The sequence below is a fragment of the Chelonia mydas genome, chromosome 1 (genome assembly GCF_015237465.2).
Source record: "Chelonia mydas isolate rCheMyd1 chromosome 1, rCheMyd1.pri.v2, whole genome shotgun sequence".
In the NCBI taxonomy this organism is placed as follows: Eukaryota; Metazoa; Chordata; order Testudines; family Cheloniidae; genus Chelonia; species Chelonia mydas.
This window is the reverse complement of record NC_057849.1, coordinates 275,904,548-275,931,955: the sequence shown is the minus strand read 5'-3', so window position 1 is coordinate 275,931,955 and position 27,408 is coordinate 275,904,548. Positions and strand designations below refer to the sequence as shown.

General features: G+C 39.6%; 1 protein-coding gene across 3 annotated transcripts in view; it reads left to right on the top strand.

Annotated features, from left to right (window-relative positions):
• Positions 1 to 27,408, top strand: part of PTPRQ (protein tyrosine phosphatase receptor type Q) — a 212,322-nt gene that overhangs the window by 140,399 nt on the left and 44,515 nt on the right. For all 3 annotated transcript variants that reach the window (XM_043547169.1, XM_043547172.1, XM_043547163.1), the window contains 5 exons: positions 6,384 to 6,716; positions 15,159 to 15,280; positions 18,781 to 18,967; positions 25,063 to 25,307; positions 26,670 to 26,736. In XM_043547169.1, coding sequence (XP_043403104.1) covers positions 6,384 to 6,716; positions 15,159 to 15,280; positions 18,781 to 18,967; positions 25,063 to 25,307; positions 26,670 to 26,736 — 954 coding nt within the window. The remainder of the gene's footprint in view (positions 1 to 6,383; positions 6,717 to 15,158; positions 15,281 to 18,780; positions 18,968 to 25,062; positions 25,308 to 26,669; positions 26,737 to 27,408) is intronic.

The window sequence follows — 27,408 nt, the reverse complement described above, 5'->3', positions numbered from 1 at the left end:
TGACTGGGATCAATGTCAGACTGACAGGCCTATAATTACACATGTCATCCCATTTACCCTTTTAAAATATTTGCACATCATTAATTTTCTTCCAGTCTCCTGGAACTTCCCCAGTATTCCAAGATGTGTTGAAAGTCAACATTAACAGTCCAGTGAGCTCCTCAGCCAGCTCCTTTAAAACACTTGGATGTAAATTATCTGGATCTGCTAATTAAAAATGTCTAGCTTTAGTAGCTGCTGTTTAACACCATCCTGAGATACTAGTGGAATGAAAAACGTATTATGTGATATGTCAGCCTGGTGTAGCGCACCCACATGTGAGATGAAGGGGCTTCTTCTTCCCTTGCTGACACTTTAAACAAGAGCAGGGTTTGTCCCATAATGGAAAAAAAGACTTAATCACTCACTGCTGCCAATCTGGTAGCTTCCATGATTTTCTTAAAATATAACGCATTCAAATAATTGCAGAGTGAGATCATGACAATGATTTCTGAAGAGTTCCTTCTGTTACAGAAGTTCATTTGGTTCCCATACTTACATGTGCTCAGTACATTATTATTATGTATTAATTTGTGATTCACCCATTATCAGGTGTGTCTAACTACAAGATAAAGTTAATGGGTTCTCAGTTGCTTGTTCACCTGACCTAACAAACATGGTGAATTCTTTGCTGCTACAGCTTTAGATTTTTTCTTTATTATGGAAGGTCAAAATAAATTTCATTGATTCTTTTCCTTTAAGCAGATAAATCAAAACCAGTAGGGAATTTTACAATACCAATTACTCTTCAGGGATTTCTACTATTTCTACTTACTAGGGAATTCCATAGCACAAGTCAAATAAAGAAGCTTTATCTTTAAAAAAAAATAATCACACACACACACACACACCCCTCAGTGCTGGATTAACTGAGTGAAAAATGGTGACAAAATGTATGCAGAGCTAAATTAGAAAAAGTTTGCAAGTCGCATGCATTACTTGTTTAAAAGTAAGTGTCCAACATATGTTGCTTACTGTAATGGCCCAACCCTTTGAAATGATGAGCATTCTCAATACCCATTGAAATAAATGAGTGTTGAGGGCAATCACCACTTTTACAGGACTAGATCCACTGTGTGTGTTTTACAGTTCAAGAAATCCATTCCTCCTCTGTATGTAATTCTCAAACCTTTCATACTGTATTCTTGAGTGAGCATATTAAATGAAGGGTACGATCCTTCTCCTATGATATATTCCAATTGATTTCAGTGGAAATATTATTAGGCCTGTAGGCCTAAATTTTCAAGTGCTCAGAATCCACAATTGGGGACAGATTTTCCTAAGAGTTCAGCTCTCACTTAGGCAGCTAAACAAGGACTAGATTTTCAAAAGAGCTTATCAGCCAATGTGTTGAGGTCTTTTCAAAATCTGACCTTAGCCGTGAGGGTTGAACTCTTAAAAATCTGGTCCATAATATCAGATCAGCGACAAAATCATGGGAAAAAATAAAAGCTAACTTTTTTTTTTTTTACATTTTTATGTCAGCAAATTAGCATCCAGTCCAAAAAAAAAAAAAAAAAAAAGATATCACCGTTTAGGGCCAGATTGCAATGCCTTACTCACACTGAATGGTACCTTATACCATGAGTAATCCCAGTGACCTCAGTAGAACTACCTGTAGAGAAAAGTACTACTCAGTGTAAGCAGGAGTATCACAGTTTGGCCCTTAAGAATTCTCCATGAAATATAATTTTATGAATACAAAGTCCTCCAAATATTTATTTTCTTAATTTCCTTTTTTGTTATATTCCAGTATGTATCTATTCCAGGTTCTTCACTTCACTTCTTTTGATGCTCTTAATACCATGCAGCAGATTTATAGGCCACCATTATTCTTTTACTGCAAACTCCCTGCTAAAGGCAGCTGTTCTGAAGGCAGATTTCTTTTCATTAATTTAGTTAGGAACTAGGCATATCACATTACTTTTTTTCTTTCCCCATCCTTTTCAGCAACCTCTACAGTCAGAACCATCTTCTTTCCTTTCTCAGCAGATTGGATTTTTTTTTTGTCCTTTATTGCCCTTGTGTCAGCATGATGAATAGAATTTTTGTTGCAAAACTCACCTGCCTGTCTCTTCAGTTTGGCCTAGCTTTGTATACCATATCCATGAGCCCAGTTCCTTTGCCTCCCTCACTCTGTGAATGTTTGATTCACATTCAGGTGCTTGTTGCATCTGGAATTTGCTTCCACTTAGGTTCTTAAATAAAAGCTTAACCTGAAAGCAGTCCATAGGCTTTGGGGCTCCTGATTAGCATCACAGCCAGGTGAGAGTAGGGAGTTTAAGGGACTTGGTGCTTGGCTTTGAAGTTTGGCCACCTTTAAACACTGCTTAGAAATTCCTCATCCCTGCACCAGTGCAGATACTGAGTTCACTAGTACTTCACAGTCAGCAAGCTCCTCTGACATAGTTGTTGGAACTAGGGATGGTGGGGGTGCTGATGGATGGTAAGTGGTTTCCCTTATATACAGAGTTCACAGTTTGGTTCAATGGCTCACAGCACCCCCAGTATAACAATTGTTCCAGCACCCCTGTCCTCTGTTTCATGGTTATGAATTCAAAAGCTAAATAGAATGAAAACAAATCCTTTATATTTTAGACTGCTCCATACTCCTTATTGTGTTATAATGAAAAAAATATAATCAGGAAAGAATATTTTTATTAGGCAAATACTTAAATAGATTGATCACATTATAATGAGGCTTGTGATGTCTTGGGGGATTTAAATATGAGATTAGCATCAAAGGTCTAACCAGCTAGTCAGAACACAACTCTGGACAGTTAATGTCCCAATGTATACCAAAACTAACATCCTTTTCTTGCTTTTTATTTGTATAGTGGCTTTCTGGAGGCCAGTGAAGGTTAATACAATTACATTTAGATGTGTATTAAAACAGAAACATGTCTATGGGGGTATATATGCAGACCTTTGTTGCATCTCCAGTGAAAGCATCAGATCGTAAAAGATAATTCCTGAATAATGCAATTTGTTATCTGAAGTAATTTTACTGTGAACGTTGATCACTTCATAGTTGAATCATGTTTAGAAAATTTAAACAAGCTGAATGATTACTCTAGGAGGCATGGAATGGTTTGTTCAAATTAGTACCATCTGTGGATCGAAAAAGTTTGGGGAATTTTAGTCATTCTTGAAGAATGAAAATCTGATTCTCCATGCTAAAGTAACTATAATCCTGTTTGTATCTGTAACCCAATAGTGTAGTTGTCTTGAAGTTGTCTAGTTGAATGTGCAATTCATCAAAGCAGAAGGTACTGTACCCTGGAGTGTCGCTGCTGATCACTAGTAATTGCCCTTCGAGTACCTGCATTCTCTTTTTGATGTGCTCAGGACTCAGCATCTTTTCATTTATTCTAAGCGAAAATGACGTTTATATGTGATTTGCCAATTTCAGTGTATTTGATGAGATTAAAATGAATTAGACTTTTTAACTAACATTTAAGGATCCAATTCCATTTTAATCGACTGTTTAGGCATTGCGGCAGAAAATTAATTTTCTGTGTTTTCCACTGTCTTACACTTTATTTTGCAGGGCAGAAACTAGACAAATTTTCTACTGAAACAGGCCCTTGGTAAATTGGAAATGAGATGAAATAAAAATGAAAGATACTGTGTTACAGTATAAAATATCTATCTACTGCAGTGTATATCTAAGGTGCCTATCACCCTGGGTATCTGAAAGGATTTATTCCATCAAAGAGGCAATTTTGATCTAGTGTTATTAGGTCAAGGGTATTATCTTCCTTGAAATATATTTAATTTGTAGTTCACTCAAACCATGAAATGTCTTTTTCATTATTACTGCTATATTATTGGACTTAATTATGCTTTCAGGGCATCACCCTGCACCCTTCAGGGGGTGCAGCATGCTCTCCCCTGCAAGGCCAGTCAGATCTGCTGGCTGGAATATAGAGGGGTTGGGCGGGGCCATACCTTCCTCTTTGCCTCTCCCCTCCTCGTTAGAAATGCAGGGACTGAAATTGTTGCCTGCTGCCACATGACTTCAGTGGGGCCAGGATTTTGACTATAGCACTAAATTATACAGGTAAAAAGATTAAATAAGAAAATTACCATGGCCAGAAAATTATTTTTGTTTAAATGCTTGTTGGCTTGAATGACTGCACTGCACTTTAAGCAGGGGGTATTTGGCTGGCTGGCTGAATGAAGGGAAGAGTGCTTTATGGCTGGGGTTGGGGGGGAGATGAAAACTACTGCAATGGGTCAGCATGGTCACTGACTCATCCCCTAGGAATGCAGGGTTTAAAAGGGGCAGCTCTGTGGCTGTAGCTTCCCTTTTACACGGAGCAGGCTGAGGCATGACCCACCCTCCCTGCCCTCTAGATGGTAAAATACCAGGTTTGGTCAAGATTATGCTAGCTGCCCCTTTTTTAGGGGGGCTGGGAAGGAATTTTCCTCCTACCGCCATATTGGTGTGGGTGCAGTTGGGGTTTTTTTGCCTTCAGCGGGTTCAGGAAGAGCTTTGTTCATGCATGACATGAAGGGCGGTAGGCTGTATGTTGCAACTCATTATTTAAGTGTAAGGTGGATGTCCAGTGCAGATACTCCATAGGTGAGGTATACAGTGACCAGATAAATGGCTTGGAAAAGGAATGAATGGGGGCAGTTGGGGACTCCTATGATTGGTACAGCAGGAAGCCAACCCCCCATTCTTATAGCCCACCTTAACCCTCTTACATGGGGGGCGTGGATGGTAAAAGACCCACAGGTAATTACAGAATAAACATAGGATTACCTGCACTGTACATTTTTATCTGCTGGGTAGCCCCAGACATCTAATAATAAAGTTTTGGCCTGATTAAACTCATGTCAAATGTCTCTTGTCCTTTCAGTATAGCCAGACAATTGCTGTTTGCCCTTTGCTGGTATTCGTTCCTTTGTTTTCTTGAGCTGCTACTCCTCTCCCATTCTGTCAGGATTTTATTCTTACAAGTCAGTCATTCCAAAGTATTCATATTTATGGGGGAGACAAAGGTTTGTAACATTAGGATGTCATATTGTTGAAAGGTGAACTGTTAGACAGAATCAAAGGTTCAGATATTCCCAGAAGTCTTCAAAAGCCATTGGGAACAGTTTTGTTCCAGAATGAATATCCTGGGATTTTTTGTTCCTTATTTAAGTATCCATGCTGCTTAGTTATCAGTATTAGGATAGATAATGGATTTTTGTTTTACCAATAATGTTTTTTCCCCTGAAGATTTCAAAACACGTAAGGCAGGTACATGGAAGGATTTTTGAGGAGATTTCTTGTGGCAGTTTCTGCTACCAGAGAATGGTAGTATAATCTTACAGAGAATCTTTGAGATAATATTAGCTTGGTGTGTGACTATATGATCCTGTACAAAACCATATGTCACATATCCAGTTTGAGAGATCTGACAAGTACACTGTTGGCTTAATATAGATGTGGCATGCTGTTGTGTACATGCACATTTATATGTCTACATGTGTGTTCACATATATGTGTCTATAGATAAAAGGAACACACAAAGTTGGGAGTTTCTTTTTTACATTGCTTTTTCTTGTTCCTGAATTCTTGTTTTTAATTGCGGTTATTTCTTGTTTGCTGAACAGCACCAAATGTTGGAAAACTGAGCTGCTTGTCGTGTGTGTGTGTGTATGTGTGTATATATATATACATACACACACACACACACACACACACACACACACACACACAGAGTAGGTGTTTATGTACTGAAAGTTAAACAAAATGCTTATGAAGCCTTGAAATTTTGCCTGAAGATTGCATGCATTACCAAGACCGTGGGAGGCAATTCAAGATTTCAGAGTGAGAGGAGAGGAATCCCAGTTAGCAACAGCAGTAAAAGATGCTGAGGTTAGGGCAAAAATAACTTTGCTTAATATTCCTTCCCCAAGACGAGGCATGGTTCCGAGTATAGCAACAGCAATGTTACCTCTCCTCCTAGCTGCCCTTGCGTGCCTCAGTCAGAAGTATTTTTCTTTAACCCAAAAGCTATACTAAGTGTGTGCCATATGTAGGTATATATAGGGCCTGGTTTTCCTCTCACTTTCACTGATGTGTGTGACTGCATTTATATTGGTGGAGTTACTCCTTATTTACAACAATGTAAGTCAGAGGAGAATCAGGCTGATAATGTGTAGGTATATTTAGCAAGAGACTGGACAGACTCTGAATTGATCATATGAAATTGTATTCTCTATCATTAGACATACTTATTAAAAATAGTTTTTTTTAACTATGGATAAATTGAAGGAAGTTAAAACTACTTGTCATTCAAGTTAAGATACCATATGTTAAATTAAAAATGTGTTTTAATTTCTAGTCCCCAGTGCTCCCAGAGACGTTGCTTTTTCCAACATCCAATCAACAAGTGTGACTTTGGCATGGAGAACCCCACATACTATCCTTGGCTACTTTCAAAACTACAAGATTACTACACAGCTACGGTCCATCCACTGCAGTGACTGGGAAAACAATGAATGTATTGAATATGAGAAGGATCAATATTCCTATGAAACTGGTGTTGATGACTATATGGAGGAGATAGTACATGAACTAAAAAAATTCAGATGGTATAGGTTTAAAGTTGCTGCTAGTACAAATGCTGGTTATGGCAACACTTCGCCTTGGATTTCTACACAAACTCTGCCTGGCTGTAAGTAAGGATGACTGTCATACCTCGTATTTCTGTACTGAAATTGAGTCTAGCTAGATATGCAAATGTAGTCAGAGGTTATAATGTTTCTTCATAAAGCTATAGCAATTGTGAAGCAAAGAAGAATTTGTTGTAATTTTGCAGCTTTAATATATTTCCCCTATTTTAAAATATTACTTATTCATAGTTAAAGTAATTCAGAATGGAAGAGCCTGTTCGATGCTAGATTCTATCTTACTATTTACAAAATGGCAATTTAATTTCTCAGCCAGAGTCCTCCACTGAAATTCACAAGTCAGATTTCTGCAGTTTCCATTTCTAGGTAAGTGGTGTGGGGTCAATTAAAACACACATGCTTTAAACCATCACTAATTTAAAACTTTGCCGTTAGACTGATGAAACACATTAGACTAGTGAAACACTTTCTCTATTAGGGGAGCATAAAGAGCAGCCACCAGCTACGGAGCTAGATTTCTTGTCAATATGCTTTAAATTTCATGGAAGAGCTCTTAAGTGCTGCTGTACAAGATGCACCTGCAGATTTTAGGATACAACTAGTTTGTGCAGACAGCTATGCTTATAAAACAACATTATTAATTAAAAAAAAAGACAGGTATTTTTGGTGGAGCAAGGTGTAGCGAGGTGATGCTCACCGGCGTGGCACCTCCTGCTGGTTGTCCTGGGAATTAGCTCTTCCAGCCCAGAGGGCCCTCTGCAGGCCAGTGTCTCACCTGCTGCTGGCCCCCGTGTCCCTCCTGGACCCCAGTGCCCCTTACCTTGGGGTTCTGCCCGAGCAGTAACCCACAATCTGGGTCTCCCCACCCAGGGGACCCCCACCCTCTATCCCCATCTTGCCTCCGTGGCTACTGCCAGTCACCATCTAGCCCCTGCTCACTGGGGAAGACTGCAGTCTGTAAACCACTCATCATCAGCAAGGAGGGTTTGGACCTGCTGCCTGTCCCTGCAGCCCAGTACCTGCTTTGGCCTTTCTATCAGGCCGCAGCCTGGGAGCTCGCCAGGCCTGAGCTCCCCTGCCCCTGCCCCTGCCCCTGCCCCTGCCCCTGCCCCTGCCCCTGCCCCCGCCCCCGAGCAGCCAGGTCCATCTCCCTCCCACTGGAGAGAATGATCTAGTGGCTGCCTAGCAGCCCTTTTATAGGGCTAGCTGTGGCCTGACTGGGGCTTGGCCCCAGCTGCAGCTGCTTCCCCAATCAGCCTAGCCTTTTCCCTCAGGAGCAGGGTAACTGCCCCGCTACACAAGGTATGAATGTTTTAGAGGACTGGTATTGGGATATGTGCCCTTTCACATTTGGTTCACTGATTTAGATCCAGCTCAGGTCAGTAGTACATTTTTGATAGCTGTTTTTTGGCCTGTGTAAAATGAGTTGATTTCAGTACTGTTTTTAATGATCTGTCTACATCACAAAACAATACCAGAATTAGAAGTCTTAGCAGAGGTGCCAAGTACTTAACTGGCCATGGAAAGTGGATTGCTCAGTCACCACTGTATCTATTCTAGTCATATCTTTATAGCATGAACATTGTCATGGTATCTGAATGCAGAGGACTTTTATATGGTGCTCATTAGGTAATACTTCTGCACCCTCACATACACCAGTGAATTTACACAGCTGTGGTGTAAGGAAATCCCATCATCCCCATTTTATAGATGGGGAGCTGAGGCACAGAGACTAAGCGACTTGCTTGAGGTTTCACAGGAAATCTGTGGAGGAGTAGAGAAATGAACCAAAGTCTCCTACATCTCAGACAAGCACCGGAACCACCATCCTTCCTCTCCTTTGCATTCGTAAAGTTAAGCAAGTATACAAGTTAAACAAGTTTGCAAGGTCAGAGCAAAGCAATGACAGTGGCATATTATATTTATAATATTTCAGCTGTTGGCTTCTGTTTCCCGTACCTTCTCCTGTTTCCACAGAAACCAGATCGGCAAAAATAGAACCATATTTTGCATTGATTTTTTAAGTAGAACTCACTATTGATTTTAATGGGAAATTCTGCCTATAAATTGATGGCATGATATAGTCCAAGATAAAGAGATTAAAGCTTTTTAAAAAAACAAACCTACAGCCTATGTTTCTGCAGAAACTGGGTAGGAAAAACTGCTGGTAGCTAACAACTCTGAAAAAGATTTCTCACTTATAGATCTCAGCTGCTGTCTGCCTGCTGAGAAATGCAAGTTCCAGTTTCCTAAAACAGCTGCTGAGTTTAGGGCTCTTTTACTTTCAAATTGTGGGCTGGGGAAGAGGATTTAAAATAAAAGCACTGGAGAAAATATCTTTTAGATTTCCTCAGTAGCAGTGTTCAATGATTTAAGAAAGGGTTAACTTTCTAAACAGTTCCAGGTAGTGTGGTTATCATGGAACTTATAGATGGAAGAAAAGACCTGTTGGACTTGCCAGTCAATTTGCACGTCAATTCAAATACTGTTCCCAGCAGTAGATTCTCCTTCTATTATCTAGTCTAGTTTTAAAAGTGCTAAGCAATGGAGTTCCCAACACTTCTCTGCAGGTCTGTTCCATACCCAAATACATCTAACAAATGAGACATATTTCTTAAGATGTAGCCTCCATTTTTCTTTTTAAAAGTTATGTCAGATTTCTACACATAGAATATTTGCCTTTCATAATTTTAAATGTATAAATCTATTTGTCTGATACCTGGAGTAAATAGTAAAATCTAGTATACAGTAATGAATTCAACAATATGAGATTTAATTGTACAAGTTTTTGGAAACCATTGGCAGGTATTTCACACTTATAACCCAATTAAACAAGTATAATATTCACTGAGAGCTGTCAACATTCTGAACTGGTGCTGAACAAATGTAGTTACATGTGGAATTTTCAGACGGGCTTTTGCAACCTGTGCAGCAAGCTACTGTCAGAAAACCTGATTATGAAGTGTAAGTTTTAAAAAAATTATACAACGTAGAAATATGGGGCCAGATGCTGATGTCACTTACCCCCATTCAGCTGTAATAATGGACAGTGGGTGTTGTGTAACTAACTTGGTATGCTAGTTAGCCTACAAATACAATGGGGTATAAACAGAATATTCTGTGTAGGGATAATGAATGTCTTTTTATTTTATCTGTACAGATGACCTGGCATGATTCTTTTCTGCCTCTACCAATAGTAAACTATGTTGCCATGCCTTATACGTAGAATAAAAGATATAGCCATTTCTAAACTATTGTCTGGAAAAACTGGATGCTTGTGCTTTCAAAAGAACAAAGTAGTCAGTGTAGCACATTCAAATAATTAATATTCTCATTTAAACCAAAAAGTGGAACAGTGTAATAAAACACACAACTGTTGTCCTAGGCCCAGTAGCTTCCTTGGAACTAGAGCCAATAGAAAAACAAAGGGAAAAAAATCCACCAAAATCAATTCAATCAGTCAAAATTTGGAAATTCTATAGCTGGTTAAAAGCCAGCAACAAACCTACCTGAACATTTTCAAAAATTTGTAAAATTTCCACTAGCCCTTCTCAGTATAAAGCTGTGAGGTGGTTGGCCAGTGCTCTGCAGTTATAGCAGCCACATACTGACGGGGTTGGGAAGAACCTCCTCTGAGATGGTCAGCCACATTTAGGTAACTGCCCTACCCCACTCCAAGGACAGGGTTTGTGGCCCCATCCAGCCTGACTTCCATATAGGACTATGATTACATGGGCAATGAAATTACTGAGACAGAGCAATGTCTTTCTGCCATCCTAGCAAGGGTTGGAGTTTTCCCTGGCTTAATGGTAATGATCTGAGGAGAAAATGAATGGGCCATGTCAAAGACGGTTATCCATCTGGAAGCTGAGACATGTCCCATCAGAGCTAAGATCCCTCCTTGGCAATCATGGATCTGTGGAAGAGACCTGTCTCCTGCGACCTCAATCAACTCTTACAGCTCTTGCCAGTTGGGCATTTTTTGTACTTAAAAAATGTTTGAGGAACCTTTCCCCAGTTCCACTGTCTCTCCTTTGCCGGGGTTACTGCAGTCCTAGGTATGTAATAATGCTAATAGGAGTCCCCATGTACCGGCAGCAAGAGAGAGGTTCAGGGTGCACCCTAAGACTATTCAGGGAAACTGCACAGAACAGGTGTGGATCTCCTCTTCTTTCCCTCTTGGACTGAATCAAACATCCTCTGGGTGAGTCTGCTGATGCACAGCCATGTTAAACAGCTTTTTGGAGTGTAGGGGCTTCTTACTGCTATGTAAAATAGCTGAAGATTTTGGACATAGAAATCAATTAAAGTTGCATGGGCTCATCTGAGGGCAGAATTTAACCCAGTGTTTCTGGTTTTCAAGCAATAGCTCTGTTAGATGTGTCCTTTGGGAATGTAAAGTAACCTTGGTTGTGAAATAACACTCAAAGGATCTTTCTTTGGGCATAATTTGATATGCAGTAATTTTCATTTCTCTCAGGCTCAGACAAAACATGATAGTCATTATTCTCAGACCCAAGCACTATTTACAATATTTACACACAAACTCTGGACCTAATAGTTCTCGAAGTTTATAGAGATGTAATATTCATAAAATAATTTACATAAAATGCATTCTAAATTCTCAATTCAATTTCTTTGCATCTATCCATTGTTATAATAAAATGTGGATCTTGTGAACATTTGTACTAGTGCAGCAGTATCGAACAGACAAATGTTTAATCACCTGAATATACTGTGGGTAATTAAATGGAGGGTCTCACTACCATTACCATCATTGCAGTACCTTTTACTCCAAAGTTAATATGTATTCTATTTGCCTTTAAAACTGCAGGAATTCCTATTTAAATTCTTGGACCTGTGTACATATTTGTAGCCATAATCGCAATAATGTTGTATATTGGAGTACACTGTAGTGTATTACTCAGGATTAATCCAGCTCTCCCATCCAGATCAACTATTCCTTCTGTTTTGTAGATTATCCTCATAGGAATAGTCTCACTGTCTCATGGTGTCTGTGTATATAATAATGATATTCTGCAATTTCCACAGTATGCATCCGATGAAGTGAGCTGTAGCTCACGAAAGCTCATGCTCAAATAAATTGGTTAGTCTCTAAGGTGCCACAAGTACTCCTTTTCTTTTTGCGAATACAGACTAACACGGCTGTTACTCTGAAACCTGTCTCATAAAATAGTTTGATGGCACTGTTATTGCTTAGCTGATGGATTGTGCAAAGAGCTAACTCTGTTTTGCAAGATGAAATATTTTCAACATGATCTAAGTGTGTACAAACACCAGTACATTAGTTCACAGTGTTGTGGCACAATAAGGGGAAGAAAAGGGAACATTTTCCATAGCAAGAGAAACTTAGTTATCTTGCACCTGCACCCATTCTGATCTTCACTTTTGCATTCATAACAAGTAAAATATTACATTTTATAGTCCATATCATCCTTTCTCAGATAAAATCATTTTGGAGAGCCAAAGTTAGGTGGGAAATGGATGGTACTGAGGCCACAGAATTAATTCCGCATTGTGGTGTAGTTAGGGAACTTGGGAACTGGTATTTTTTGCAAGCTGAGGGGACTCCTCATGCATGGATGTCCTGAGATGTGGTGAAGTTCTTGGGGCATCTCTGAAAGCCTGGGGCATATGTGTAGAGGGCCAGAACTATGAAGTGCCCCCCAAACCCTACATCTTTTATGGCAGGATGGTTCATTCTGTTCTTCTTGTACCTGACCCAAGGTATTTGAAATGTGTGCAATGTGAATTTATGTAACATAATACTGACACGCTCAGCATTGTATTACACAGAGAAATCACCACGAGTTTCCAGGTAGATGAGACTACAGAAATTGAGCCTTGACTACTTCCCAGCACCTTCCGTCCCAAACTCTAGTGTCTGGAGTTCTTGCTTTTCTGGGTCAAAGTGAGAGGAGTGATACTGCCATGCTTGTATACCCCCTCTTCAGACAATGTTTGCCTTGAATGCGCAGGGGATTCTTTGTTCTGTTCATTCTCTTTATGGGGAAAAGATTGGGCCCTATATCTGTCTAATGCCTAAATATCCAAAAATTTGGGGGGAAATCTAGATCAAGTTAATAAGATATAACTGAATATAAGACTTTTTTTTCTTAAAAAAATAATAATGAAAAAGGCAGTTCTCATCCAAACTGGCAAGCATGAACTTCCATGAGAAGGTTAGGGTATTCAGTCTTGTTTTTGAGGACTATGCTAAATGATGGGCTATCCAGACTTACCTTCTAGCAAACACACTTAACTGCTGCCACAGCATCAGGACACAGATGGATGGGAAAGATGACCCTGACCTCCATAAGACCCACATTCCTGTGGCAGGATAGAAGCATGATAATCAGGAAATGATGGTTGTTAGTTACAGAAAATGCATTATTGCGAAAACCAGGCGAAAACTGCTTATGAGAGGAAGTGATTGGATTATAGGGGAATGAGAGAATAAGACTAGGTCATTTCTACTGAGTAAATTGCTGTGATTTATAAGAGAAAGGGTATAGTGATATCTTACCCATTACTGACTAGACTCATTTCACAAAAAATCCTAAATCAGAATGTGACAGTTACCACTGAGACAACCAGGTTTTTTTTAAATGTTTATTATAAAACACCAAGTGTTTTTGAACCAGCACATTTCCAGTGTCCAGTCTCCTTTTTCATTTTACGGATTATTGTCAGTAGCTATTCCTAATTTTTCATTACTGTTAAGTAAGTGCCAATTGATTGTTTTCTGATTATGGTGAAAATAAAACGGATAATGATGTTTAGATGCACTTTATGTAAATACCTTAAGTATATAAAAAGTTTCCTGATAGAAATCTAAAAATTTAACAAATTGAAAATTTTGTTATCAAATAGGGGATACTGCATCTCTAAATTAAGCTGGATAATGTGGTAAATTACATTAGGATTTTAAGTGAAAATACGTGGATTACATATAAATGTGCTTAAAAGTGAATTGTAATACCTACAATCCTTCCTTTATCTAACTAGTAAATCTAAATTGCTTCCTTGACTAATTTTAAAAGACAAAATATGCTCCATTTCTTGCTAGTACTATAAATAATGAAAAATCATCTTCATAAGTTCAATGTTCTAGGGTTCTGTTAACTGAACATTTATATGGCATTTTACAGTTCTTTCAGAGACTTCACTATGCACAAAAAAAGATAAAGGCATAATCCTCTTTTAGTAATGCAGCAATGGGTACTGCAAGCATTTTTTTGCACCAAAGGAAACTTTGAGGAAAAACTATGGAGTGAACTAACATAAAAATGAGTTATAGCTCAATTAAAAATATACATCTTTATTAGATATTACTGAGCTACTGCAGATGAGTACATTGGCTTTAAATTCTCTCTCTCCTGTCCTCACCCTCCTCTGAGTAGCCTAAACCTCCCACTCACTCAAGTGCTCAGCCAATCCACTAACAAACAAACCTAATTACCACACAAACTTTATTATTTCCTAGCAGTAATCCACTGGATAGTAGGTAGTGATCTAATGATTCATGAAGGAGAAAAATGTATTAAAGCAATTTTATGCAGAAATCAAAGGTAGGAATAGAGAGTGCTTCTTTACTATTTTACTATTTATTGAGATTTGTATAGATCGCAGTTTTGCTGTTCTTTTTGTAGCAGGCACAAAATGGTGCAATGGAGCCAAGTTATCAAATTATATGCAATCTAGGTGTCTCTTGCACTCACAAATCCTATTTTTCCCCATTCTTACAATGTTCACTGTTTAAAAAGTCAATATGCACAGTACCAAGTATTGCCATGTTGTAGGAAGAGTACCGAATTTTCCTGTACTTTATAATGGGAAACCAGGTGAACTCATACCCACTGCATGATGTGGAAACTGTTGAAAAATATTCATTTTTTAATAGTGACCATCTGGAAGTCCTACAGCTCCTTTCCCCTCTTTATTTTTCTGTATTTCATAATATGTTAAGAAAAAAAGAATGATAAAAATAAACTAGAAACCAAACATTCCTTTTATAAAACAGTACTCTATAAAAACTTTAAAATTTTCCAGTCCTGTTGACATGCATATGAACTTGTGATAGTATTTTTTTGTTGTTGTTCTTTATTCTGGTGCATCAAACATACTCCATCTCCCATGTGGAAATTGTATGTGCCATGTAAAAGAGGGCCTATTAATTAACAGATACTATGGTGTAGATTTGCAAAGCTGTTTAGGAGTTTTAGACACATCTTCCATTAAGGATATGGAATTTTAATAAAAGATGTGTCTAAATCCCATAGAAAGCTTTATAAATCAGAACCAAAAATGTTTGTAATTCTTTAAACAGCTTGGCAAATATAATAATACAATTACAAAAGTTTCATTTTCAAATGGTAAGTGAATCTTATTTCATGGTGACTCAAGATACTGTGTTATTTGTTATGAACTAACTCTGATTCACATATGTATCATTTTTTCCATAGCTCCAGATGGTCCACCAGAAAATGTAACTGTAGTAGTTACATCTCCTCACAGTATTAACATCAGTTGGAGTGAACCGGACATTATTACTGGACCAACATTCTACCTCATAGACATTACCTCAGTAAGGCAGTTCTCATTTTTACTTGTTGGTTGATAATGATACAGATGTTTGATGGTATCTGGAATAACACGAATATAGACATTTTATAGAAATTGCAAGACACATAAACAGGATAGGAATGAAAGCCAGAATGTCCAAAACATCCACTGTCTTTTGCACGGAGGAATCTAGGACATAAGAAATAAAAATGTAGTTTGAGAAAATGGTGATTTTCTTGTTTGAGAATGAGCAAATCTTTGATATTGAAAATATTGATAGTGTGCTAATGGGAAACTTTAGGGAAACTAGCTTTGTTAAAAGGTTAGATGTTCCTTTAAGTCTTAGACAAAATACTATGGTATTATATTGCTTATAAACCTAACAAATTAAAGCTGAGATTCCTGGGTAATCAATGTCTGGGGCTTCAAGAAAAGCATCAAATATTTCAAGAGTCACAATAAAATAGAAATGGCAACATGGGGCTCACGTGCTTCTACCCTTTCTGCTTCTTCTCAGTTCACTGCTGTTGCTCTAACTGGCCCAATGCACTATGCAGGTAGTAGACCATCTATCACAGTAGCAGTGCAATGGCAGGACTTACAATAACAAGGGATGTGTTAAAAGAAAAACAACTCTTCCTTCCTTCAGCAAAATCTTGAGCAGGTCATTAGAAGAAACTAGAGAAGAGCTGGAGCGCAGTTCTTGACAATTCTGATTTCAACAAACGAAAAGACATTTTACTTGTGAAACCCTCCTGTCATTTATGACACACAGTCATAAAATTGCACCAAAGTGATTTCTTTCACCTTTTTGCAGAAGCACCAAACCCCCAAATTCAAATATTTTGTTTGTGTGAAACATTCCACCAAATTCTGTTCACACAGTTTTCCCTTCTGCCTCTGTAATATGTGGTTCCTAAATTATTAGCGGGATGCAGTCATGTCCTAGACCATGATATATTGATCTGATACTTATACCTATAATTTATAATAAGGTACCCAATAAGTTATAATGAATTACTGGATTTCTCAAACGTGTTGGTAAATATTCAGCAGGAATTTAAAATGCTGTTTTGAATATTCAGTCAGTAATCAAACATGATTTTAAGGAAATGTTCACATTTAGAATGTTTCAAGTTTATAGATTTAATTTTAGAGATTGCTTGTAGTCAGGTACTGTCTAATCAATGATCAGTAGCTACAGGTGTCATCTCCATAGTGAATAGCATTATACAGACAGGTCCACTGCTGCTTAAAGTCCAATAAAACTGTCATAGTCTGTCTGCAGTGAAAATACTGGCATAAATTTTGGTGGCCCTCTGGGAAAATTATGTATTTAGATTCCAAATTCCACAAACATTCTGTATTTTACAACGTTACATACATTTTAGTATTTTAGTTCTCAGATCAGGCTCCTTAAGGATTTGTAAAATATTTTCACAGGACATAATAAATTCAGATCCCTTCTCTGTCACATCATAATTTTTAAAAAGTAATACTTTCCATCCATTTATTGAAAGTCAGGGTTTCTTTTTAAATTGCCAATTTTTTCAGCTTTACAGAACAGTAATAAGAAAATCATTCTGCCACCATTAGCCCAAAATAAATCATACTATACCTTTTCTCATTTTTTTTCCCATTAGCAGTATTTGTGTAGTAAAGGACTACCCGGAATCAGTAAAGGAGACAAAATTGGACCATAAAGGTTTTGGGGAGAGTAAAAATAAAGAAAAGTTTAATGATTCTGTATCAAAACAATTGTATTTACAGCTCTCTTGTAAATATTTAAATGCCATATAACTGATAGTAAGATATGAAAAAGTACCTCATCTCTTCATGGTCATCCCAGGAAATGAATGTCTGTTTAGTGCATCAGAAACTTTAGTTAAGGTTAACCCTCAGTGGGGATAGAGGCACATCTGTCAAAGAAAAAGTGTGCTTGAATGATCCTAATGTTTTAGCAGCTGCATTTAATACAAATTTCACCCAGTGGGAAAACTACTGTACAGCTACCTAATTATCCTTCAAATTACACATCGAAGAAACAATAATGAAAACATCATTTTAAAATGTTATAATAGTGGGAATAGACCATAAGGAAGGGGCGTAATAAAATGTTGTTTGATCATCGACTAGAAGAGCTTCCTTTTCCACTTATCTACTTTTTCATAAAGTTAAAAAAGACTTACTAGGCCATCTGGCCCAGCTCTCTGCCAGAATGAATGTTTTGTCCATTTTATTTATAAAAGTATCAAGCCATCAGGTTGCCACCACTATTCGAAAGAAGCTATTAACCAATGAGTAACTCCTTAATGAATTTCATGATGTTTTAATTAAAATTTCACAGCTAAATATAATTAGATTTGTGCTTTTATGTACCAATACCAGTTTTGTGAAACAAGCTATGTATTGATCCTTAGGGAATGATCCAGCAAATACTTGTTCATATTAATACATTTACACACATGAGAAGTCCCATTGACTTCAGTGGGACTATTTGTGGGCCTAATGATGACCTGTGGTTTGTGCCTACACAAGGGAGCAAAGGGGCATAAGGTAGTCTTCTTATTTCTCTGCCTAAGCTACCCAAGCTGCAAGTCCCAGTGCACAGGGGAGAACAGTCTCTGTGGAGTTGTACAGGTGGGCATGGGCAAGAATTGGTGGAGCCTTGACTCTGTCCCTTCAACATGTCAGCTGAGCTGGCACAGAGAGAGAACTAAGCTGCCACAGGCAGTGGGCTGGCACACTTGCAAAGCAAAAGGAAATCTAGGACCAAATTGTGATTCTTTGAGTCACAGTTCAGTCCCTCGTCTGCTCCTGGAGCAGTGATCCTGTGCACTGCCGTCACAAGGCTCATGATACTCCACCTTCTGAATCTCTATGAGCAAACTTAATCATGAACATACGGCTGTACAGGATTGGGCTTTTAAAAATTGGCACATATACAAGTGAAGTGTCATTTTTGTTTAAATGTGCCCAACTGACTATCCAGATGTGGGATTTGGCTGTCCTGCTAATGCATTCACATTTCACACTTGATTAAGTTTTTAGGCTAAGACAGGATGTCTAGCTGCCCTGCCCTCGAAGGAGCCCTGGAAAAGAACTGTGGCTCTCTGAGCTCCTTTCTTGCTCACTAGGCAAAGTAACTTTAGTTTAGCCCTTTACTAGGTTGAGCTGAATTTCCTCTTCCCACCAGCATAGCTTCCCAGATCAGTGTTCTATCCATCCCCTCGCCACATGCTTGCTTGGTGGAGGAGAGCATCTGACATGCATCCATTTCCTCTGCCCCCAGGCCTGGAATTGTGATGAGGGGAATGATAATGTGGTTTCACATGGGTGGGAAGGGATGTCTGTTTCTTATTTTGCCTACTCCCTTGTGCTGTAATTCAGTCTTGCTAATTGAGGTCCTTGTATATTTCTGTGTGTATGTAGGTAAATGTAAATAAAATACACTATATAAGTAACATGATCTTGTGAATTTAATGTACTATTTTTGAGGTATTGTATTTATCTATTTTATAGGTAGATAGTGACGATTATAAAGCTTCATTTCTCAAGACAAATTACGAGGGTAAAACCCTGGAAATTTCAGATTTAAAATCATTCACAAGATATTCTGTAGTGGTCACCGCTTTTACAGGAGATGTAAGTGCTGCACGTATTGAAGGCAAGTCTAGTACTTCAGTAATTGTCTCCACATTTGAGGCAGGTAAGTGTTTGTGTTTTTTAACTTAAAAATCACTGTTGGTTTTTTCTTGATACCTGTCCAGTAAAGAAAACGTAAATCGTGAATACCAGCTACACTTTCAATACATCTTTAGATTTTGCTCTCACAGTAAAGCGGTGTGAATTACCCTTGGTGTTAAAGTGTGGTTATAGACAACAAGAGACAGTAAAAATAAACGCTGCTAATACTTAGCACATATCATTCATCGATCTCAAAGTGCTTTACGGAGGTGGGTGATCATTATGCCTGTTTAACATCTGAGTAAGAGTGATGCACAGCTAAACAAGGAGGCCGGAAGGAGGCTGTAGTGGGCAGAAATCAATCTAATGTCAAGGCAGTACTGTACACTTTAAAGGGATACTCTGACCTAAGGAACAGACTGCCTCAGCAGACAAGCCATCGACCATGAAGATAGGTCTCTAAATTTCCAAATTTTCAGAGTCAACTTCTTGACTGTAACCTCACTTTTAAAAATATCTTGTTTTTTTTCTCAAGCATGTATGCTGTGTTTATTATGATCATTTATGTACTGTAAATGTTACAGTTCTTAATCTCTTCTTTTCTAATGAAGGGAAACCTATATTGATTTATGGACCTATTTTGAACATCGTTGTGTTCTGTTCAAATGAATGGCGCACAGTAAAGCGGGCATGGCACAGTTAACAATTATGTGCAGGAATCAAAAGGTTAATTTAAAAATTTACTTTTTTGTGATATTACACCTAAATTAATGATAGAATAATAGTCCAGGAATAAGAATTAGCGTGATTAGCTTCATAACAAGGCCAAGTGCTGCCACTGGATTTTCCACATTCAAGCTTTTTATGTGGTATCTGAGTGAGGTTAAGGCTTGGAGGAGGGCTAGCTGACATAGGCTCAATCCAGAGAAGACTGAACTGATATCTGTGGGCTGGGAAGCAAGCAGGGATTGTATCAGACCCCTTGATTGAGGAAGTGTGCTTGCCTTTGGTTACTTGGGTTCACAATTTGGGGTCATGTTATATCCCTGGCTGCTCAGGAAGCATGAGTAGGCAAAACAACTTCTTCTCTATCTGTGCCTGGAAAGAGAGGTACAGCCTTTTCTTTTAGACAGAGCTGTTGGTAAAATGATTTTTATTTTTGCACCTTGAGAATAAACTACTTGAATAAATGTGTTTTATAAAGGGCTACCTTAGGATCATTGGGAAAGAGCATGATAAATGTGCTCTGAGATCTGCTTTGGCTACCAGTAAATTTCTGGATGGAATTTAAAGTGCTGGTTTCACTATAAAACACTAAGGCCTGGTCTACACTACAATCTTAGATTGACATAACTGGGTTAAGTCAATCTAATAACGTATGTGTCTACACTGCTGAGTCCTTTCTGCCAATCTAAGTGGCCTGTAATGTTGACTTCTGTACTCCACCTCCACGAGAGGCATAGCGCTTGATTTGACATCCATGGGTCGACATGGGGATAGTGTAGATACTGTGGTGTGTAATTTGAATGATTGGCCTTCAGGAGGTGTCCCACAGTGCTCCGCTGTGACTACTCTGGAGAGCACTTTCAACTCCACTGCATATGAGCCAGGTACACAGGAAACAGACGCTCCCCTGTTAAAGCCCTGGGAACATTTGAATTTTCATTTCCTGTTTGCTCAGTGTGGAGAGCTCAACAGTACAGCTGATCGTGGAGACTCAAGGCTGCAAATGTGCTCCAGCATGAAGTACACAGGAGGTGGTGGATCTTATTGCTGTGTGGGGAGAAGACTCTGCAGGCAGAGCTCTGATCCAGCAGAAGAAATGCTGACATCCATGCCAAGATCATGCGGTGCATGGAGGAAAAGGGCTACATCAGGGACACACAGCAGTGCTGCATGAAAATAAAGGAGCTTCGGCAAGCGTACCAGAAGACAAGAGAGGCAAACAGTCATTCTGGTTCTGCCCCACAGACATGCTACTTTTATGGGGAGCTTCATGCGACTCTTGGCAGTGACCCCACCACTGCCCCAAAATGCTTCATGGATACGTCCCAGGAGCCCTGGGCGACCGAGAGCAACAACGAGGAGGACATTGTTGACAAGGAAGAGGAGGATGTGAGGCAGGCAAGAACTGTTTTTAACCCCAGAGCCCATCGCTTCACAGGACCAGTTGGTGGCAGAGCGTGATGCCGGGGAAGGCACCGCTGGTGAGTACACATTTCCAATCAAACTGTAGGGGTTACATGCTATTATTTTTTATGTTTAATCTGAACAAAAAAGTAGGTATAGTGGTTACTAGTGGCTACTCCAGCTATCCAGAGGGTGCTCTCTGAAAAAGACTGTTTATGAGTCCCGGGTTGGCCCAGAAATCCTCCGTGGAAATCTCTAGGAAGTTTTCATGGATGTACTCTGCAATCCTTTGCAGAAGGTTTCTGGGAAGGGCTCCTTTATTTCATCCTCCACCACGGTGGGACACTTTCCTTTGCCACTCCAGTATTAACTCTTCTGGCATCATTGCAGCACACAGCATTGCAGGGACCAGGTCTGTACCCAGGCACTTGCAAAATCTGCTCCCTTGTCGCCTCTGTTACCCTCAGGAGAGTGATATTGCATAGGGTCACCTAGGGGAAACGGGAGAAGGTTTCAATGCTAGCCCTTAAACCACGAACAATTCAACAAGTAATCTGCCCCCCGTTTGGTGAAATATGGGTCACACAACCATGCTTTCCCAAATGGCTGTGGTTCTGGTTGGAAGGGATCACCATATATTGCAAGCATTACAAAAATAAGGTGGGGTGACGGCTTCCTGTTTGTCTCCCTTCCTCCCCAACCTGGTGCTGCTTTTGTAACAAATAAACTATTTGGGGGGCTTTACACTGCTGCCTGTTCTCAAGCACCATCTAGGTTGCTAGGGGAAAAGGGGCTTTTCTCAAGTTCCAACCTGTGATCCCAAGGATGTCTTCACAAAAGCAGAGGCATTAAGACCCCTCGTCCATGGCTCGTGGCCTTATTCACCGTGGCTGGAGCAGCAGACCGACTGGCAATAGCCAGTGGTTGTGATTACGTTGTGGCTTGCAGTGAAGTGTATTGAGGGATGATTTTTTTTATTAAAAAAATTAACCTTGCACCAGAAACAATGTATGTGCTGTCAGTGCTACCCTTGTGCTTTGCATTCCTTGCAACTGAAACCTTGTCCACTGGCACATCCTCCACACTGGGACAGAGACTTTACCAGATTAGAAGGAAGAAAAAGAGCACTCAGGAGGACATGTTCAATGAGTTAACGCGCGCCTCTGAGAGTGACAAGATGGAGCTCAGAGCATGGAGGATTATACTGTCCAAGAACCTGGACATGGAAGGGAGGACAGGAGAACATGCAGGGAACAAGAGTGTGCCACTCAAGAAGAAATGCTGCAGATTATGAAAGAGCAATCAGACATGCTGAGGCATCTGGTTGAGGTTCAAGAAATGCAGCTGGATGCTAGAGTCCCTCTACAGCTTATGCTGAATCTGCTGCCATCATTGCCCAGTTCTACATCCTCCTCCCCTAAATGTCCTATGAGACGAGCAACACCAGAGGAGGGTACAAGGACCAGAAGGCAGCTATTCCCACACCTTTGATTGTTATTGCAGTACAACTGTAAGCAAGCTTTCCTTGTTTCTCCCTCCACAGTGTTATCAGCCCTTTTGCCCCAGGTTTTCTTACTTTTCTTTGCTGTCTCTGTGTGTTCGTGTGCATAATAAAACTTAACGGATTGAGGAGAAAAGGCTCTTTATTCATCCAACACACCGTGGTTGGTGGGGGTGGAATTTACAGAGGAGAAAATGCAAAGGAGGGAACAGTTTGGTAAGGAACACTACAGATCCCAAGATAAGTGTCGTATTACTTTGGCTTATTGCTGAAACTGGTTTTGATAGCCTCACGGAGATGCAGAGCCCCTCGATGTGCTCTTCTTATTGCCCTGGTGTCTGGCTGCTCAAAATTGGCTGTGATCCCTCCCCCACAGAGGAAACTTTTCTCCCTTTGTTTCACAGATATTATGGAACACGCAGCAATAACAATGGGGATTTTGCTTTCGTTGAGGTCTAACCAAGTAAGCAAACTGTGCCAGTGACCTTTTAAACATCCAAAGGCACATTCCATCACCATTCTGCACTTGTTCAGCCTATGATTGAACCGGTCCTTTCTGCTGTCCAGGCTGCCTGCGTATGGCTTCATGAGCCATGGGAGCAAGGGGTAGGCTGTGTCTCCCAGAATCACAATTGGCATTTCAATATCACCAACGGTTACTTTTTCAGTCTGGAAAGAAAGTCCCTGCTTGCAGATTTCTGAACAGACCTGTGTTCCGAAAGATGCATGCACCTTTCCCGACCAGCCCATGTTGATGACGGTGAAATGGCCCCTGTGATCCACCAGCGCTTGCAACACCATTGAGAGTACCCCTTTATGTTTATGTACTCTTTGGCAAGGTGGTCTGGTGCCAAGATAGGGATATGCATTCCGTCTATCGCCCCACCGCAGTTGGGGAACCCCATTGCAGCGAAACCATCCACTATGTCCTGCTCGTTGCCCAGAATCACTACCCTGCTTAGCAAAAATCTGTTAATGGCCCTGTAAACTTGGATCAGAACAGATCCCACAGTAGATTTACCCACTCCAAATTGATGCCCCACTGACCGGTAGCAGTCTGGCGTTGCAAGCTTCCACAGAGTTATAACCACTCGCTTCTCCACTGTCAGAGCAGCTCTCATTTTAGTATTGCTGCACTTCAGAGGTGGGGAAGGCTCTTCACACAGTTCCTGGAAAGTGGCCTTATGCATTGTAAAGTTCTGCAGCCACTGCTCATCATCCCATATCTGCATAACGATGCAATCCCACCAGTCAGTGCTTGTTTCCCGGACCTAGAAACGGCACTCAATCGTGTCAAGGTGATACGTGACTGTCACCAGCAACTGCGAATTGCTCTGCTCTATGACTTCCAGCAGGGCTGCTAGTAGGGTGAACAGACAGCAAATGTGAAAAATCAGAACGGGGGTGGGGGGGAATAGGAGCCTAAATAAGAAAAAGCCCCAAATATTGGGACTGTCCCTATAAAATCGGGACATTGGGTCACCCTAGCTGCTAGCGTGGCATCACATTGTTCCACACGGCGGCTCCTGTATCAGCTGTGTAAATATTGCAGGATAAGGCATGAGGTGTTTGTAATGCTCACAACAACAGTGTGCAGCTGAGCGGGGTCCATGCTTATCGTGCCATGGCGTCTGTGAGAGTAACCCAGGCTTATGAAAAAAGGCGCGAAAAAGGCTTGGTTTGTTTGCCATTGATTTCAGGGAGGGAGGGAGGTAAGTGCATCATGGGAAGCTAATGCCATGTTCCCATAACCACCTGCACCAATGTTTTGGTTCCATAAGGCATTGCAAGCGCAACCCAAAATTCCACTCAGCCACATGCACTGTGGGATAGCTCCATGTGTCAATGCAAGCTCTGCTAGTGAGGATGCACTCCGCTGACACAATGAGTGTAGTGTGGACACGTAAGATTGACTTGCTTAAATCAGAGGCTCAATGTCAACTTACATAAAGTCAACTTAACTTTGTAGTGTAGACATGGTCCAAGTATGTTTGGGCATCAGTTAATAGAACGACTGAGTCTCCTTGGGCAATGCTGTGTCAGTCCCCTGGTTTAAAAGTAGTGAGGGTGGTTGCTGCTGACATGGGGTTTTCAGAAAGGGGTCTCCAACTCTGACACGTCTCCCCATGGTCTAACAAAACAAGGATTTGTTATATTCAGAGCATACTTAAAAGCTCGTGCTTTTCATGGGGCTGTCCAGGAAGCAATGGAGTTAGAGATGAGGGTGGTGGCTTATGATCTGATGCTAATTATGGTGGGCTTCTAATCATTAGGTTTGCTATCTGTGAGATTAATATTATAATATTTGCACAGGCACTTAGTGTTGGGATAACAGTTTTTAATTAATCAAATTAAATAGCAGTGGTATAATCCTGGTGTCCAAAAGATTATTTTTTTTCTGAAACCTTTCTGTATTTTAATCTATAAATAAATAATAACAGTAATACATTCCAATTTAAAGTGAATTTCTGAAATATTTCCTTTAGTGCCTAAAGACCCACCTAACAACGTAACATTTCAGAAGATACCAGATGAAGTAACAAAATTCCAAGTGATGTTTGTGCCACCATCTGAACCCAATGGAAAAATTCAAGTATATCAAGCCATGATTTACAAAGAAGATGACCCTGCAGTTGTCCAGATTCATAATCTAAGTGTCATTGACAAAACAAATAAATCGGTCACTGCAGTGATAGAGGGGCTAAAAGGAGGACATACGTATAATGTCACTGTAAGGCTTAATACAGTTCTCTCTCTGTCTTTGATGTCAACAGATTTGCTTGATTAAGGAGTGAAGGCCTAAACCCAGAATATGATTTTGTTCCTTGGCATTGTAACCAAAGGTATAAAGTGTATGGGGAAAATCAGTAGTAACTGAGGACTCTTAGCATCTCACTGGTGGTAGCTAGATCCTAGATCACCAAGCCAGTCTTTGGCACATCCCTTTCAACTACAAAATTTTGTTCTGTCTTTTGATCCCCAAGGTGGTTTTCTGTTTTGTATTGTTTTTTGTTTCAGTCTCTGGGCCCAATCCTACAAGCAGTGACTACAGATGAATCTTTATTACTGCTTGTAGTCACACCGTTAAAGCAATCAGGGATTAGGACAGGAGGGGAGGAGAAGCAAGAGTAAAAATCCTCCTGGAAATAATTGTTTGAAGGTTGGATTTGTTCCACCCCCACCCCTTGTTTTAACTATGTTATACCAGGGTCTGAAATACTGTTTTCCTTATGATTTTAGAGATGAGTGGAGTAAATGGCTCAAAGAATGACCTAGGAAGGTACTGGAGAGAGTCCCTCTAGAAATTTTTTTTATAGTGTAAATCTACCCCCTTTCTGATTTTGCAAATATCAAAGGAGTTTGGAAGAATAAACAAATTGGGCCAAATTCTTCCTTCAGTTGCACTGGTGTAAATCCAGAGAATCTCAGGTATAACTGAAGGCAGAATTTGGTCCACTGGTATGTAGTTTAAAAAATGTAGGAGAATCAGATAATAGTATCCAATTTACTTTTGTATATTGTCTTTCATACAAAAGTACTACAAAATGCTTCATGAGTGCTTTCAAGCTTTACACGCAGATAGATTATTTTAATCATAATTTATCATACAGGTAGCATCTATATATGCAGAGGGACAGGAGTCAAGAGGGATATAAAGACCATGTAACAGGAGAGAAACTAAGAGGCTCAGGCAATAGGATTTCATGATAGGCTAGGAAGATGAGCTAGGTCTTGAAATTGGATTTAAAGAAAGTCAGGGAATGAGTTAGAGGTAGAGAGACATGCAAGTGTAGTAGTGTGTTCCCAAGAGTACAAGCGAATGGAGTTAGAGATTAAATTACGTATTTTAATTAATGTTGCTCCATATATACATAAATTAAGGTTCTAGTTCCATCGTGCATTCTGGTCACATGAATAAAATAACATAAACCTTGAGATTGTTATTTATCACTGAAACCCTTCAGTCTTGTCATGTTATGTATATTATAAAATTGCAGGATTCATTATTCCTTTAAAAAGCATACATTTAGCTTTTGCTGATTTAAGTTTAACACAGATTTTCAATAAAATAAAGTGTTCATTTCTTTTTAAGGTGTATGCAATAAATGGTGCTGGTGCAGGGCCAAAAATCCAACTAAAAATAACTATGGATATTAAAGGTATGCATAATAAAATGCTTTTTAGCTGAGATCCCTATAAGCTCTAAAAAAATTACTGTAAATTTGTGCATGCATATAGGTTTCCCTCCTGTCCATTGCCTAGAAGAATGAGCATAAGTCTGAGAGCCTTGAATGCCTGAGTTCTATTCTTGCCTCTGCTACAGATTAATAATATTTGGTACTTATATAGGACCTTGCTGATAGTTGAATTGTACCATACACCATAATTAATACCAATAAAACAGTGGGACTACTTATGAAATAAGGTACTACTCAGTGTCAAAAAGGTTATCCGAATTTACCATTTTACAAATATTATTTAGTTATGTCTCACCATGACATTTAGAAATAGACTATAGAACCATCTGTACTTATACCTTACCACATCCATGAGAAGCAAATAAAATCATTGTCCCCATTTCACAGATAGAAAACCTAAGGCTAAGATTTTTTTTTTAAACAGTGTTCTTTCTTAGTCAAACCTGTCACTTGTACTCTGATCCTGCAAAAGGGGAAATCTGTGAGGGCAGACTCTCACCCTCTCAAGTATCCCGTTGCAGGATAGGCGTCTTAATTAGGACATTAGCCTGTCCACCAAAATGTCCCAAATAAGAGGATTATATCTTATAACACAATTACATGATTGAACTAAGTGATTTTAATTAATAAATT